This window comes from Triturus cristatus, chromosome 1_2 (assembly GCF_964204655.1).
Source record: "Triturus cristatus chromosome 1_2, aTriCri1.1, whole genome shotgun sequence".
Classification (NCBI taxonomy): domain Eukaryota; kingdom Metazoa; phylum Chordata; class Amphibia; order Caudata; family Salamandridae; genus Triturus; species Triturus cristatus.
In genome coordinates this window covers 329,930,096-329,948,105 of record NC_140580.1, presented here as the reverse complement: position 1 = coordinate 329,948,105, position 18,010 = coordinate 329,930,096, and the positions used below count along the sequence as shown (strand labels likewise).

The following is an 18,010-nucleotide window of genomic DNA, read 5'->3' as shown; positions in this document are numbered from 1 at the left end:
ACAATGCAGAGTATTTGCAAGAAATAATTTACAAATCTAACCCCATTATAACAGACTGTGATACCTCCTGAAGGACACCAGTCAAGTGTTTGACTACCTCAAGGCGCTTCAAGCAGCACTGCTGCAAACATCAAGAAGGTAACGCAAGATTCTTCAACTCTCTGGAGCCCAGCAGAATTGATAGGCCCTGCTGGCCTCTGCACCTCACCAATTGAGGAAGACAGGCTCTGCTAATTCTTGACCCTGTACCCTGTGGTCACTTCCCACTCTGTGCTCACCAGTGCTGGCTCCCTGACTGTACTATTCCTATTTCTGGTTCCAATTTGGTTCCATTCTCCTGAGCACTTCCACAGCTATCTAGGGAGACTTACTGTTGTCCCAGGTATATTATACATAGGCTTCAATATTTGTTTTAATTTTTTTTATACACAATTTTAATTTTAATTTGCATCATAGCAATCAACATAATCCTGGGCTCAACATCAAAGAAATATACACATCAGTTAGTGGTGTAGATCCATCGTTGTAAAATTGCAATCAACACACCTTGGAGATATCGACAGAATGTGCATAGTACTATATAATGAACAGTCTTTCTCTACTATAATCAAACCTCCCCCCATCCCACCCCTCCCTAGTCCCTGCCTCTGCCCTAGAAGTCCCATAAAACATACATCACCATATGTACTCAGTGGCCATTCAGTCCTCTCTCAAGATCAGAGACACAAATGACACCCAGATGGATTTAGCCATGCTCCACCCCCGATCTGCCCACAGGCAGCGGGAAACTGTCAGGGTTTCCAGCTCAGGATCTTTAAGGCCATCCATCAGGTGCTCCCGGGTCTTATCAATCGAACTGCGCCCTCTCCTCACTTCTCAGAACAATGCTGCACTTTCGAATCCTGCCCACTTAAGGAGGTCATCCTTTCATTTGGCCAGTCCAGGGCCCAAGTGACTTTCCAATGCCTTGTTATTTCTCGCTTCGCAAGGATCAGTGCCAGGTCTACAAATCTAGTAGTAGTTTTACGTTTATTGGGACACAGGATCCCCCCAAGCAGGCAGGTTATTGGAGTACAGGAGATCATTCAATGGGTAATATCATTAATGCATTCAACCACTTCACCCCAAACTCAATCAGAGGGGGCCAGGCCCACACCATATGGAACATTTCAGCACAATGCTCATCACATCTAGGATAGGACGCTTTGGCCGCTCCGTAGAACCTACACATTTTACCAGGGGTGAGGTAAGCCCAGTGCAGGAAATAAAAGTTAATCAATTTGAACCTAGCATTTCAAGATACTGCAGATGTGTTGGCGAGTATTTTGGCCCATTCCACCTCCGTGAGTTGGAGTGAGAGATCCCCCTCCCATTTCTCCTGCAGCTCTACTAGCGGTGTAACAATATCAGTCCACAATGCCTGATATAGATATGAGATTGCTTTGACGCGCCCAGTTGTAGTGCAGAGTGTCTGGCAGCATTTATATGTCAGGGCTCAGCAGTACCACTTCTCTAAAGGTCCCTCAGTATCACTGCCATCGCCCAGTGCAATAGGAATTGTCCTCTTGGTATCTCAAAGCTGCAGAGAAACCTTCAAACAGTAGAAGTTCCCTGTCCCCTGTTGAGATCTCCTATATGGGTCTCCTCGTGTGGGAACAGTCCGTCAGCCCTCTCAACGCGCCACATCAAGCGACCAGCTCCAGCCATTGCAACAATATATCCAGTGTATAAGGTGCCCGGGTACAGGTCCGCAGTAGGCTGCGCTGCCAGCATCAATGAACATACTGCAATTCCGCGGGACCCTTCCAGAGTGGTTATCTGGGATTCAGGAGTACCTGAAATAGGGCGGAAAAGCTTGGATATGAGCTGGGGCGACTTTCCCAGGGCCCATCCATTATTAAATCCATTGGTTGAACCATTGCATTTAGGCTGCCAAGTCCATCCATGTCTGGTGCTGCTAGCCCCCCTTTCCGTTGTCGAGTTCCACAATTTGGACATCATTACTCAATCATCAGGGAATTGAGAAGCTGAAATATCGGGGGGAGGGGGGGGGGGGGGGGAGGGGGGGGGGGGGAGATAATTATAGGCATTGTGGAAAAGAAATGCAGCTGCCGGGAGAGTGCCACCATTTTTACCACTGCAATCCATCCCGCCACTGATAATAGTAAGGACTTCCAGAATTCTACACTAGCACGGAGTGCCCTAAGACCTGCGCCAATGTTCCCAACCAGGAGGTCCCGGGAATCATGATAAATCTTAACACCCAAGTATTTCAGGAATGTTCCCTCCCAGGTAAGTCCAGAGAGCCCTCGGGGCTGGGGTACGTCACTACATAATGGGAACAGATGGGATTTCTGCCAGTTAATGCCCTAGCCTAATGCCCTTCCAAAGCGCTCCAGTAGTGTTATCCCTCCTGGTAGGTCTGTGCCCACATTGCGCAAGAAGAAGATATGTAGACTTCAATGATAACACTATTATTCTAAATGTACTATCCTTCTAGAGATTACCACTTTCAGTTTTCTCTCCTCTATGAGGCATTCCCGACTCTGCGGAGTAACTGCTCTCACCTCAATTCACACCGAAGACTTTACATCATCCCCTTTAACGCTTCTTCTTCTACAACCAATGATCAACAGACCCGTCACCCGTCTTTCCTTTTTTTCCCTCTCCAACAATGGCTGACTCTCTTGAGTTATGCTCTTGGTGATATCAGAAGCCTTTTTTTTCTTTTACATTTATGTGTACTACATTAAGAGGTACTACCACTACTACTCTTTTCTGGAGTAAGCTTATGCTTAGTTTGCACACCTTCTCATACCTCTTGCATTCACCACTTAATGCTGATACACTTGTGCTTTCTTACTTCCTTTTATTTTTACTTAGTGCTCTACATCAAGAGGTACTGCTGCTCTTCTTCACTATTGTTAGCCTCTGCCTGGTGTTGGTGCCTTATTTACACCTTCTGCCTAATACTTATAATCTACCACCTCTCTATTCAGCTTCCTCTTATTTCCTGCCCCCTTAATCATGCACAGTTCAACATGTGGCTTTCAAAACACGCAGCCTTTCCTTCGGACCGCCGCCAACAGATTTCCACCAACCCCAAGTAGGATGTGGCAAGGCCATCAACTGGAATGCTTGACTCAGATCAATGCTAATGCTGTTTCACATATTACTCCCGCCAAAAGTAATTACTAAAATGCAAATAGATACAGAATGCAAGTGTACGCGTCACAGACAGCTGAGCACAGTAAACCTCAATCTTTATGTTTGCTTTTAATCATTGAAATATAGTCTCCCCCAGCTCTACTGCGTCACTTGATTTGTTGGTCCCAGATGGTTTCTATCCTCTACAAAGGCAGAACCCACAAAAGCAGTGGCAGCATAGTAATTATTTAGAAGGATAACTGATCATGCGTTACCGGGGGCTCTCCATTCCTCTCTTCAATTGAGCTTTTATCAGCAATGATCAAAACTAATCATAAGAACGCCATCTGTTTTCTTATCATCTACAGCCAAACAGTGCACAAAGTCTTCTTTCTCGAATATTTCAATGAGCTCATTAAATCCACCCTGTCCACTATTCTAATAAAATTCTTCTAGGTGATTTCCAATATGCCATGGAACATCAATAAAAACCACTACGAAGTAACTGTCCACCTTCACCATCTGAACCAATATTCTCCCCCAATCACTCCTTTACTGTGTCTTTGACCCTGTACGGCGCTCCATTGCCTTTTGGCTTGGCTCACGCTCCACAAATAGCATATAAATACAAAAATACAATCTCTTCTAAACTAAAATATTATTATGTTATTTTCAGCAATTTGTCACTCTCTCTTTCCCAACTCTCAACCAAGGCAATACCCTCGATCTCATTGTCTACCAAATAGCTGCCTCAGACCACTCTGCTTTACCGTTTCGCTCTACCATCCCAGAAAGCCACATTCAAGGCCAACCTGTAATAATACATATTATCCCTAAAAGATCAGTCTATCTTACCACTCATGAATTCAAAACTTCTGCAACACTGCCATGCATTTCTAACTCCGCTCAAACTCACAAATCATTATATCTACATCACCTGTGACAGTATATATAGCCTGGCCCTTCTCACTCCAAGAATCTTCAAGGAAAAACCCTCTGCTCCATTGTACTCTACAGGAATTACTTGTCCTCACCTAGGTGAATTGCTTCAAGAAATAAATCAATGAGATAACAAATCGTCCAAGCACACTCTTTCAAACTCTTAAAGACTGGAACCCACCAAAGCCGAAAATTACTAATTCAGCTACAACCTCAAACTTCTTGGGAGGATACAAACGGTCAAGGGAAGTCTTACAATGTTCTATTCCTCTTTTATACAGGAAAGTAAGATACTAAAATGGTCATCCTTTAAACTGCTTTTTTTCAAACAATGTCTTCTACAAATCACATCCTCCACTAAACCATTGAATCCGTTCCCCATTCCTGGTAACTTGATAAAAATGTGTGTCGAAGATTTAGCCCCCATTTTTCTCAGAATAATTCATTACTCCCTTAAAGAAAGGATGTTTTCTCCAGCCTCCAAACTGATAAATCGCCTCTCTATTAATTAAATAACACTTTTGCAACTTTCAGAACTTAAGACTTGCCTTCAAACTTCCCTTCTTTGGAAAAACCATTAAAACTTGTGTTTCTCTAAAACTTTCTTCAAACATCTCAGACAATAAACTACTAAACTCCTTTCAATTTAGATGTCTTCCCTCCTACAGCTATGTTTGATGGAGGGTGATGTCTGCAAGAAATAAATCAATGAGGTACGGCAGACCGAAGACCTTCTGACCTTCAGAAGGCTTCTCAAGACCTGGCTCTTCGAACAGTAGCAGCTCCCTATCCAGCGCCTTGAGACCCTCGCGGGTATGTAGTGCGCTTTACAAATGCTATGATTGATTGAATGATACAAGCCAATGCTAAATATGGGCAGAGAGTGGGCAGGGCTTCAAGTCCATACTCGAATACAGCATGCCTCGCAGAGCACCGAATGTGCTGCCCAGGCTCGACCTAAAAACTATAAATGCCAATGTGCACACACTGCCCTTCCTCCTGCCCCTCACATACTGAGGAGTAATAACAAAGGTGCTAAGCAGACAGATGAAAGCCCGACTATTCTCACAACATTAGTGGTGTCTAGTCTGGCTCCACCTATCAGCATCTCAGTGTTGTGCTTGCATGATGTACAACAAATGAACAAAAGAAAAATAAGAAGCGAGCCACAATAAAGAAACTCTGTACCTGACTTTTAATCTATCGATCTGGCAACTGGTCTTTCAATCTTCCACCACCAAGGCACAGACAACTGTTCAATTTTTAAGGGATGACTGAATATGCATATAATCATAGATCTACATTGAACCCATTGTTAGCCCAAGAAGTGCAGTAATATCTAAATTATACTAGGTGCAATATCTTTTAATTGTCCATGTTTTTCTTAGCCCTAAAATAAAAAAGAAGATTCTGGTTCCCGAGTGCATATTTTACATTTCTATTCAGTATATAAGTCTTACTTTTTTTGCAGTCTGGATCAGCATGGACTTTGCGTACCAACAACCCATATTTGTAGGTGGTGATGTTGGGGTCCTGAGAGAAGTCCAGGAAAGGGTTGCCACAACTGCTGATGCGTTTCAAGGATTTGGGGTTGGGGTCTGCAAGTTCAGAGAGTGACCGTCTCAACTCTTCTTCATCTCTGTGGAGAAAACAACAATGAAGCATGTTACTACAGTTCACAAACGTAACGGACGTAGATCTCGGGCTGCCCATTTTTGTTCATAGTGACATGCTATAAATATTCCTCGACGGGTGCGTATGATATTGGGATATGATTAAGCTGAAAACTATTCAAAACGAGTTGCCAGGCTAGAATTTGTTTGACTTCAGAATATGCATCTTCATTTTTAGGGCTGGCTTTATGACAACCCGTATGTGATTAACAAAAAAAAAAAAGCTTTCAGTTCCTCTACAATGCACCTCTGTGGCTAGATATTCTTTAGGTCTGCTTTACACATGCACATATTACTTATAGTTAAAATATATATATCTTATTCTATGCTTAACATGTATATATGTCACTGCATTAGAAGATTGAGGCATTGTACGAGTCAGAGACTGGAGGTAGAGGATATATTGAGAGAGGTATAAGGTGAAACATAAGGTAGTGTATTGGAAAGACTCAAAATGTAATTTATTTTTATTTTACAGTAGGAGTAAAGTAATACATATACAGATACTGTGTATAAATACAATTACAATTTCCCATCCGTACTTGCCCTTTCTCACTGAAAAGGAGGCTCTACACATGGAGGCAAGGATTAACAGGAAGCTAGCACTTCGCGACACGTGTCTCTAACAGCTGTTAGTAACTCAGTTCCTCATCATGAGCCCTTGCATGCAGCTTGGGCCTATAACTGCGCAAGCAAGAATTTAACTTTCGCAATTATCAAGACAATAAAGCTTAAATGGATCAGGACCCCAGGACACTGGAACAACAGCAAGCACATGCTGGTTATGTTACTCCTTTCTGGGTGGAGATGGGGGTTTCACCCAAACCCTCATTGCGTATTGCGTGTTTAGGCACTGTGAACTGTAAACACGCCACCGTATAGGACCCACAAAGTCAGTGTACGCATACAGAAATAAAATAAAATAAATTGGCAATTAGGAAATATTATTCATGCACCCAAGCATGTTAAAATTATGAATAGCTGATGGCATGGGTTTTAGAGGCCCATCGATTTATAAAAAAATATATTTAAAATGGCAGCAGCCCGTGTCCACTATACCCAGTGCCAGATGATTTCCAAACATACTGTCGCAGCTAATGATTGTTTACAACCATGCCCAGTGCCAACTGGCTTCCTAACGAGGTTGCACATCAGCATCGTGTTTACCACCATGCCCGGGCCAGCTGGATTCACATTTTACTGCTGCACGAAAGGAACTCGTTTAGAAATCTCCGTCCCCACCTTTGTCTGCTCTCTGAGTTGCACGAGTTTCTTTACAGCGCGCTTTTCTTTGGTACCCGCCACAATTACAAATGACGACGCTTGGCATGATGGTCATTTTTAGACAGGCGCATGCAAAGGCGTATGATTGTACATCATGGCTGGAGCGGCTGACGTTTACTGGAGCTCCCGGTGCCCGTAGAACGTCAGGTGCCGTCATTTACCGCCCTCCCCCATGAAGGGTCAGAACGGCACCGTCTGACTTATGCACATTCTTGCAAATTGTTGCCTCCAGCGCTGTCCTCGCCCGCAGAAATAGAGCAGGAAACCTGCCGGATTTGGCTTCCTTCGAGCACATTTCTACCCGAATCAGGTGCTAATTAAAACCCGTGGCATCTGCTCTCCCGTCTCCATGGCAACTGAGGCTGGGACTGCTCAAACGCTAGGATTACGCAGCAGTCGAATAATCCCCCTGAAATGGAAGGCACTGAAAAGTGCCACTGAGAGTGACGCCACGGCACGGTGGGGACGGAGTGGGAGAGAGATCTGCGTAATGCAGAGAGCATCATGATGGCTCATTGCAACAGCTCCGCACCTGAGGTATTGCCATGAAAAAACCAGCCCACATATGGCATCAAGGCGACACTGTTCCTCATTCATCATAGAGAGTTAGAGAGAGTGGCTGTAAAAAAAATAGAACAAAAGAAGAGGAAGAAACAAATCCTATAAGAAAGTTATTCTTTCGCGACAAAGAAAAAAAGCCAGGGAAAAGAAATAAATTGATGTGCGGCAAATACAATCAATTCTGTTGAATTCTTGATTCAAGAGAGGAGGTGGTGGAGGGTCTAATAATAACAATAACCAATTGGGAGGCAGGGTAAGGAGTTTGGGAACTGAGATAGATTGAGGAGAACTGATGGCCTATTGAGTGACGAGTGAGAAGTGTGTCATTACCCTAGCAGAGCATAACGCGGTGATTTCATCTTCTCTAGCGGTAATCTATCCGGCTTGTCACACATCTTGGACAGCTCCGGTCACTCAATTTATGTTACCTGGTAATTTGGTTACAAATGGTTGAACACTTTTTGGTGACTGGATGAAACACTATTTTCCACTTTCAGATTGACACCAAAAGTCACCAAATTAAAAAAATATATCTTTTTGTTCCAAGTAACAAAAATAATATAGGACTTGAAATTAATTTGTTTACAAAAATGGCCTGGAGCTCTCCCCTTGCTTGCCATTTGCTAGCTGCAGTCTCGCTCTTCTTTTCAGCCTTCTTAGTTGGCCAGTGCAGGTCAGATGTCACTTCCGATCCTTTCTGTGGAGCAGGGACCAAGCCCAGATATGAAGTTAAGATTGAAGTACTATTTCTTCCCCACCTAACGCCTGCTGCTTCCTCCATATAGTTTTTGTTCTCTTCTTTCTTCTTCCAAAGTCACCAGTTGGGTTCCTTCTCTTTGTTGCCTGTTTTCAGTGTCATTGATTCCCGAGTGGGTAATTGCAGGACTTGTCCACAGTGGGTGGCCTACTGCTATTTACTGGCCTTCTTTCATCGCTGCCTTTGCCATCCAGCCAGATAACCGCTGATAACGCTTGCATCACTGGCATCCATGTGTGGGAAGCACTTTACAGAAATGTATGTTTTGGCTTCACCCTGCCCGCCGGTTAGTGAAAGCCGAATGAATTGCATTCTGTGCCGGTAGGTGGCCATGGAATGTATGGGCGGAGCAAAGCAACAGTAGACCCTTGTAGCAATCATGCTTATCTAACACGTATGTTCCAGAAAAACAGGCTTTCACAAAAAGGGCCTTACATTTTGTGCACATATCTAAACAAAAACTACAGTTTCTTTTTTGTAGAACGTAATAAATTCTTAGAAAGAAGCAAAGTAGTTTCAGATGCCATTCAGCTGCTTTTACCTAAGGGACTAGTTCTGGTATTGTACTGTTTTATTTTATATATCTATTTTATTTATATATTTTTTTCAATATTGTGGACTGCACCTGCCCAGGTCTCAGAGCTCTGTATTCGATTTTGTAGTAATGGTAGAGGAAGATACATACATTGAAACAATTTCGGACCCTTGCACTATGAGTTTGTACTGAGACGCATTACAGCGATTTAAGATGCTGATGTGACCACAGTGTTTATATATTAGGAGTGCAGGATTGTTGCAATATGCAAGTGCCATGTTCCAAATTCGTGTATGGCCTGCAGACACATGTTAAATGGGTATTGTACTGGCATTATTAATTGATTTTAAGATAACTTGATATGGCACAGAGGAGGACGTACTAAAAATACACATAGCAGTTCAATATGTAATTGGGGTAATTAACAAAAGACACTAATGGAGGAATATTGGAAGTTACAAGGATACACAAAAGTTTCATAAGTGAGGAGCAAATCATCTGGAATACACACACATATATTCTTAACAGGAAAAAGCGACGGATTGGCTATCGGGCATTTACTATAAACCACTTCGTGGTCCGTTGTTCTGTGGTCCCTGTGGAACTACAGTCAGTGCAGATTAGTTTCTGCTTTGCCGAAACCTGTCTAGCATTGTGTGTTCCTTTGCAGAGGGAACGCGGCCTATTAGTTCGAGTTGGAGTGCCCCTTTTGAGGGGCTGACATGACTGAATTTTATAGGGTTGGGTGTGCAAGTGAGACAAAAAATGATAGACTGGAATACTGCACAGAGAAACTACCAATGACTGAGATAAGTTCACGCAAAACATCCATCAGTTTTTCTCACCTTACCTTTTTCAGGGATCTAGCAGTAGGAAATTGTCACTCAATTAAGCTTTGCTCATTGTTTTTTTAATTTTGTTTCTATTACAAGCCATTGCTAATTGTATACATCGCTATTCATTTTTTTCCCCACGTTCTCCACGATTAACACTGTAGCTTGGGTATAATATTTTTATGACATATTCAAAAGTGTCTCTTCCCTCTTAATGTACTGCGCCATGGCTGTGCCAACGTTATTGTTGTGGTAAGCCCACCGTATGCAAGTTGCTACTCTAAATATAGCATCAAGGCGACTACCTTGGCCGCTAGTCTGTTCTGAGGCTGCAGATTAAGTGTAAGCTCTGTGAGCAGATGGTTGTCAAAAATTTCTCACTGATTCCTGGGTGGGTACACTGCTTTAATCAAAACGCCATTATCTAAAACAATCTCTGTTTAAATACTTCTATTGTGTGATGAAATTCGGTGGAGAACACCAGAGTACTGTAAGCATGAAGGGAGGAATCCAAACGATACAAAACAGCCTAAGAGATCTATTGGATTTGGAAATGTTTTGTAGCCATGCTGAACAGCAACGAGGATGCTGTGCAACGTGGCTAAAACTAATTTAAAGAAAAGCGTTAGGATGCTGCTAGGGCTAATACACTTTTTTTTAAAGTGCAGTACCGCTGGATGCATCATAGTCCTTTAGAAAAAAACGTTTTTTAGCCATGCTTATACTGCATGTCTACAAGTCATTGCCAAATTCGCCAATGCCCATCTGTACAGCATGAGCAAAAGGCAATGCCAGAGCCAATAGCTTCAAAAGCTTTGCCAATGCCTGTTTATTTTTTTGTTCATGCCATCAGCCCTGTCAGGAACATTCCCTAACCTGTCGAAAGGGAATCGGTCATGGTGGCCATTTTGGGTTGGGAAACTGGCTAATTCCTGTGGAGCAAGCAAGCGAGATCCTGATCCCTGGCCTCGCCTCACACACCTGTGGCCCTTTCTTGTTCAATCCTCCTGCAGTGATCTCATGTGCAGTGAACTCATCTCACCCGACCAACCTAAAAACGCAGCACTTACCATCGCAGGCAGGGACTCTGGGAACGGTATACTGACTACTGTGCCATTTACATCACTGGCCTCGCTCAGAGGTGCCTTACGATTAGCAGCCAGACCAGGTGTCAAAAGCGCAGCTCTATTGTTCTAGACCATCCCAGATGCACTATACACATGTTGCAATAAAAAAAAGAATATGCAATCTGCCGTTCAGCGGTAGATGAATGTGGGAGGTCATCAGATCCAACGCTATCAGAGACTGCGATGTTTGGCTCAAATGGACCTTTTTCAATAATGAGGACATCCTCTCCAGACTAAGCAATATTCTAGTTTCTTTGTGTCTATAATAGCTCCTAAAAGTATTTTCATGTGTTTCTATTCAGTGAGAAACCCGGATGATGCAATGAAGAAAAATGTATAACTTGTAGTCCTATTTCTTCTTTCTGGTTATTTTCTTTACGTTCATAGATACTGAAAAATCGTTGTTTACGTGTGGGATGCTAAAACCCATTCCGAAAGGTAAAATATTTATACTGAAAATATTGACATAAGGAAAACATACATTTTCAGACTACGACTATGTCTGGTCTTAAACCCCATTTTGTCCACCAAAACCAGAAAGCAATGGAGGAAATGATGCACACCGGCCTCACTCTTTGAATGGCAGAATTCTGAACCCTCTTACTCTTAGAAACCTCAATGTGCCACTGTCCAATGAAGCACAGCAGTACCATTTAAGCAACTATTGTCATAGGAATGACTGAGCTCAGATTCAGTCAAATCAATTTAAGACTAAGGACCGGTTTTAATGGGTAGGACGGTGGGCTAGTTAAGAATTCAAACAAGATTGCCAACTTGGACTAAGGGTAAGTGAAAGTAGCTTTTACCTGTCATTGCACAATCTTTTATGTTGTTGAATACCAGAATCAAGTGGCAAGCTCATACTACTCCAGATAAGAGAGATGCAGGTAAAAGGGAAGAAATGGTGAGAATCCATCTATGGAAACAAGTTGCACAGAGAGCCCTGATGCACTACCATGTCTGCTCTGGTGTCAGAGGCAATGCAGTTAACGTTTAATAGAAGAACTTCATGTACCAGCTTCCCTTGGGGCGACCCGGAGGAGGGGCTAGCGGTGTGCGATCCATTGCGATTGTTTCTAAAAATGGTTCCCTCGAGCTTCGAGCTCCTAGACGACGCACCTGCGTGCCTGTGCGGGCACTGAGGCCTTTGACGGTTGCTTGGCGGCCCTCTCTTCCACCCCTAACTATTTTCTCTACTGATGAGGGAAGTTATCCCGAAACCCGAGCCATGTCTCGGGCGATATTTTAAAACCCGGGACATGTATCGGGTCTAGAGATCATCAGTCCAACAAGTACTTACTTGCACCCACTGGGGTGAACCACCCAAGAACTTCATGTACCAGCTTCCCTTGGGGCGACCCGGAGGAGGGGCTAGCGGTGTGCGCTCCATTGCGATTGTTTCTAAGATTGCCAACTTGGACTAAGGGTAAGTAAAAGTAGCTTTTACCTGTCATTGTACAATCTTTTATGTTGTTGAATACCAGAATCAAGTGGCAAGCTCATCCTGCTCCAGATAAGAGAGATGCAGGTAAAAGGGAACAAATGGTGAGAATCCATCTATGGAAACAAGTTGCACAGAGAGCCCTGATGCACTACCATGTCTGCTCTGGTGTCAGAGGCAATGCAGTTAACGTTTAATAGAGGTGTGGTCCAGTATACTGTTGGCTGTCTACAATTTATGAAAACTGGAACATTGTCTTAAAAGGGCAGCACTAGATTCTTCACCTCATGTAACAGGCTTTAGCATTTTCTCGCCTGGATCTGTAGCTCTTTGGTAGCAGGCTGTAAGGCAGGTACTATCAATATGTCTATGGGTTGTTACAAGGACGCTAAGACACCTTTGTAACAAATCTATGGTTTGATTCACGAATATCCACTATTTGTTAAGAGAATGCTTAAGGTTCTCTTAAAAAACAAGCTCGGGGGAAACCTTTCTGCTAAGGCTTGACATGGAAAAAATAAAGGTAAAAAAAGTTACATTATTCTAAAATGACACTTGGGAGGAAGAAAGGGAAAGCTCTTAGTGACACTTTATTTTGATGGCTTTCTGTGAAAACGTGTGGGCATATTAAGGTTTTCTCACACTTCAATATCTGATATTTTATGCACTATAAGGTCCGTTTTCTAGGACACACAATGCAGGTCTGCCTTATAGGTAGGTTCAAGAGGAGAGCTGATAAACTTCGACAAAGCAATATTTTGCTGATGATGAGGGGCAAGTTTGATTACAGTGGGAAGACTCTACAGGGCTGCAAGTAATCAAATGTACTCTTATAGATGTAAATAGTGTAAGGTAAGATTTAACCAAATACAGGAGGCAATGCAGATCTATCTGTCTCATCTGGACGTTCTCATATCACTCTGCTTTTCCAGACACCAAATACAGAAGCTCTCATCACTGATGATGTAAAATAACCTCCTAAAAGAGCAATTCACCTCCTCCAGGATGTCCATGCAACCAGTAGGCAGATTTTGGAATCAGGAGCAAGTCTTTTAGGTTCAGGTTTAGGTTCTATGATGTAGGATCATGCTGGCATCTGGATTAGGATACCATTGCTGACTTGGGCAGTAGACAACAGTGAGGATCATCTTTGTTTTGCGTTCCATCGTTTGAAAATCACCTTTGTAAAGAGAAAAAATCATGGAAAAGTGCACACATATGGTTTGACCATTCTTTCAAAAGCCTTCCATTTAGAATTGGGCCCTGGAAATATTGATGCAGTCTTGGAATTTTGGATCCTCCGAGTAGCAAAAAACTAAACTATATCTCATCACTTTCACAAAGACAAGATATCATTTAGCGCCTTGCTAGTCTGCATCTGACCACACTCTTCCAAGAAAAGCCTGCCTTGATGGTCTGCCATCATGTTTTGAAGGCCCAGCAGGTGAATTATCTTTAGTTAGAGATTCCATGAAAGAAGCCCAAACAAAATGTCTGTGATTTCCTTGAAAATATCCTGTGTTTTGTGCCCCTGTCAAGTAATGAATATATATCACTATAGTACCTGCATCAAGACAGACACAATGTTATGGAGTTTAAGAAGGATTTCAGCGGTATTCAGGTAGCATTCAGTTAGAATATGTTAACACGCTGTGGTTGTTTTTTGGTTGTCCATTTTCATTAAGCCATCTGTTAGGCCATCTAGTTAATCCTTTTTGAAGCTGAAGTTATGAACCAGCTTGTCCTTTGATGGATATGCTTTGCTCCTAAAGTACTGAATAACATGCAAGGGGATTGGCAAAGATTGGCTGTAGGATGCTTTGTAAATCTTGCCCATCCTTCTAACACGAGTTTCTGTGGATCAGCTTGTAATCCAGATATGGGTAGCTGAAAAACGTCAGATATATTAGGAATTGTGGTACACAGCCATGTACTGTGAAAAGGCGTATGAAGTCAGCTTTAAGCTGAATGGAAGTTGTCTGTATTGGTGTTCACCTTGAAACAAAGGCATTTCCTGTACTTTCTGATGGTTGTGATATGTTAATCCAGTCCCCATGGTATAGGTGAGGGTACATCTTGTGTAGCTCCAGGTTTTGCGTTTCTCAGATCACAAATGGGCAAGCATTCTGTAATCTTTTTTGATATTTCTTTTTGAACAAAGACTTGTGACCCCCGCACTAGCCGGTACAGAAGAAAAAGCCTCACAGCATGGATGGAATGTTCGGGAGGAAACTCCAAAACCTCAGTTTGTAGGTGGTGTCTCCAATTTTACCTTGGCTTGCCAGAACATTGTTAGATGTGCTTTCTCCCACTACGAGCTGGACAGCGGATGCACAGTAATTGAGTCATTTGTTTGGTGGTTCGTTAGTCTTTCACAAATGCTACTCATAGCTGCTAGTTTTCTCTGTTCCTGGTGGACTTCTTCTGCATTTGTAGGCAGGAGGCAAGGCTTCAGGGGTTGCTACTTTGGCTGTTTTTGCTTCTGCTTTTGCCTCTGCTAGCACAAGGTAAAATCTTGCTAGTGGCAGAAAACTCTCTCATATGACTTAAGTTGTGCTCTGATAAACTCCCTTCTGCCTTGTTCTCTTCTCTTCTCTAAGCCAACCGACTTCAGAAACTTGGCTTTCATCTTCAATTATTGCATCTCCTCAATAGCAAGATACCCACAATGTGTGGGTACAGATAACGGAATATCTTATGGAAAGTAAGGTATGACGTCGCTACAAAGAACATCTCAACACCGTACCATGGCCTTAGCCATATGCTGAAGGTTCTGTGAGTCAATGGTAAAGCGGATTACCTGATTTCAGGTGATCATCCTCTCATTAATGACTTTAAAGAAATCCTCTGTGCAATCTCTAGGAAGAAGGGTTGCAAACTCCTCCATGGAATCTCAAGTGCAAGATCATAGTGACTTAAGAGGGTTGTGAAACTGGCTCCTTGATTTAACGCGGCTGAAATTTGGCATACCTTCTTGCCCCTAAAATCCACTATGTGCTCGCTTTGTCCAGAGGAGCTCATGCCAAAAAAGAGGAATTGAACCTCTTGCAAATACATGCAATTAGTAGGAAATCTATGGATGGGTTCTACCTCAGGAACAGTGGATTGTGGTCTGGGGCTTTAAATTTTTTGCCCTGCCTCTCTTTATCCGAGCTGTGTGACGCTGCTGGTATGGATGATGAGACTGCTCACAACTTTGAGTGACTGCTAAACATTGACTAATGCTTGACTAATATTTAACCTGAGGCTACGGTCAGTAAAGCATAAGCCAAAAAGTAAAGCCTTTGGTGGTCAAAGGACACCTTGATGACAAAATGTGACGATGTTGAATGAACATGTTAATAATGTATGTTTTAATACTGAATGGGAGAGAAAATCAGGAAAATACAGCTGCGTCTCAAGAGCACCAAAACTGAACATCTGCCAGTGGCCTCTTGCTGAAGTTTGAGCCCTGCAAGACATCTCCTGAAAGCACAACTTAGCCATCAGTCAAGATGCCTGTCCTTCAATCTATATGTAATCTGAAGACGTGACACAACCTCTGATCTGCGAATCTGAAAGACAAAGAAAAAATGTGTGTACACAGTTCCAAGATTTATTTCCAGCATACAAATGATGCTTAGCAAAGACAGCTGGTACCATGGCTGATATTTGAGCTCAGGAGAGTCTCTGTTGGGAAACAGGAAAGGAATAATCTTAACTCCAGTGAAAAAGGCACGTCAAATACTTGGACCCTCGGAGGACCATTTCCAGGTTTGCTTTTCTGCTTCAGAAGCCAATTAAAGTGGGCTTTCCAGCTAAACATACTTCATTAAATCAACATTTATTTCTCTGCGGCTTGATTTAAAAAGGATATGAAATGTTGCCTCGCACAGGAATGGTTTCTTTAGATGATCATTTTGAAAAATGAGACGTATTTATTGAAATGTGTTTGTGGATCCCAAACATAGGCAGGCTATTCTGAAAATTATTAAATCAACGAACACTCAATCCGGGAGAAAAGCACAATGCATAATCATTGAGGATCCTCTGGTCGGTCAGTCACTGAGGTAAGGAAACAATTGTAGGTCCTCTCTCTCTAGAGATGAGCTACACTCAGGCAACATTTTAATAAACACCCTGGAGTGAACCATGAACACAGTTCATCTGCTACCTTGACATTAGGGTATTTCTTGTATTCCTGACAGACCACAATAGAAAAGTATGTCTTCTTCAAGTTGCCACAAAGTCACCTTCCATAATGAGAGGAATGACATCCTCAAAATGACCTGATTAAGTCTCTGACGTCCAGGATCAGCCCGAATGTTCTTTTTTCTTTGATATGACGAAGCATGTTCCATGCAATGATACTTCTTCTATAGTATCTTCTTTTTTTCAGAAATGTGGCTCGCTCTACTATCAGAAGGGGTAGGTTGTTTTTTCATAGGTTTGTTTCTGGGGGATTATTTCCCGGCATTCTGTCAAGCTGAATGCAGTAGCTCTGGGATATGGTGGCTTCCATCCGTTTCTCTGCAATTATTTTTTCCATTTGGATAGAAAATACTAACGAGCTATCCACGCTTGAACTACATTCGTCCTGTAACACAAACTGGTAACAAATAAACCCAAGCTAAAGACGGCAATGAGGAGTGGTTATTGCAGGGCATAGGTAAGTCATTGGAGAGGTTATAAGCACACCCACAGTCGATGCTCTAGATGGAAAAACCTTGCTTAAATAAGACACACCTTTTCAACTCAAAGCTATAAGGCAGAAGAATGCAAAGCAAGGGAAGCTGTTACGATTCATGGGGCGAACCTTCCCTTTCTCAATACACTGCACATGCTGTACACGTACTTATGTACATCTTACGTTATTTTTTGATAAACTTCTTTTTATTGTGTTTTGCGGCATAAAGAACAATATCAGGAATAATATACAGCAGTGCAGTGAACAAGGCATCAGTATCTGCAATCAGGAAAGCATCAACAGGCAAGTGCAAAAACCCTCCCGCCCCCTCCCATCCCCCCCCCCCCCCCTGCGCACCCACCCTTCAAAGCAGGCCCCCCAACCATTTCCCCCATATCTTGCGAAATTTTTTTGGGCAGCCCCGTGCAGCGTATAGCGACCGCTCCTGAGCTGCACACCAATCCACCCCTCTACTCCAGGTAGCCACTCTGGGCGGGTCTGGCTGTGACCACACCGCCGCTATGTCTCTTTTAGCCACCATAAGGGCAGTGGTGAGGAAGTACTTCTCATTGCGGGACCCGTCCATCCCGTCCATGATGCCCAGCAGGGCCATTCTAGGCTCGTGGGGGACCTCCCAACCCAGGACCTCCGCTAGATCGGCCTCGATCGCTGCCCAGTAGTCCCCCAGACGAGGGCAAGACCACACCATGTGGAAAAAATCTGCCGGAACCTCCCCGCAGCGAGTGCAAGAGGCGTCCGCGCGGAGGCCCGCACGATACAGGCGGGCCGGGGTCAAATAGGCAGTGTGGAGGTAATAAAGTTGGGTAAGCCGCAGCCTCGCGGAGGTGGTAAGCGACCGAGGGCCCATAAGGGCGTCCCTCCAGTCCGCCTCATCCAGGGGTCCCACCCAAGCCTCCCATCGTTGCTTTAGCCCGTTCCAATCCACCGGTGTATTGTTAATTAGGGATTTATAAATGCGGGATATGCCCCCCCTCCCAAGATACCCCAACATCACCTGGGCCTCAGGCGGACTATGGGAAGGCAGTC

General features: G+C 43.3%; 1 protein-coding gene across 1 annotated transcript in view; it reads right to left on the bottom strand.

The window, feature by feature from the left end:
- Positions 1-18,010, bottom strand: part of PSD (pleckstrin and Sec7 domain containing) — an 809,922-nt gene that overhangs the window by 40,145 nt on the left and 751,767 nt on the right. The window contains exon 12 of the mRNA XM_085603917.1: positions 5,547-5,725. Within this exon, the coding sequence (XP_085460043.1) occupies positions 5,547-5,725 (179 nt within the window). The remainder of the gene's footprint in view (positions 1-5,546; positions 5,726-18,010) is intronic.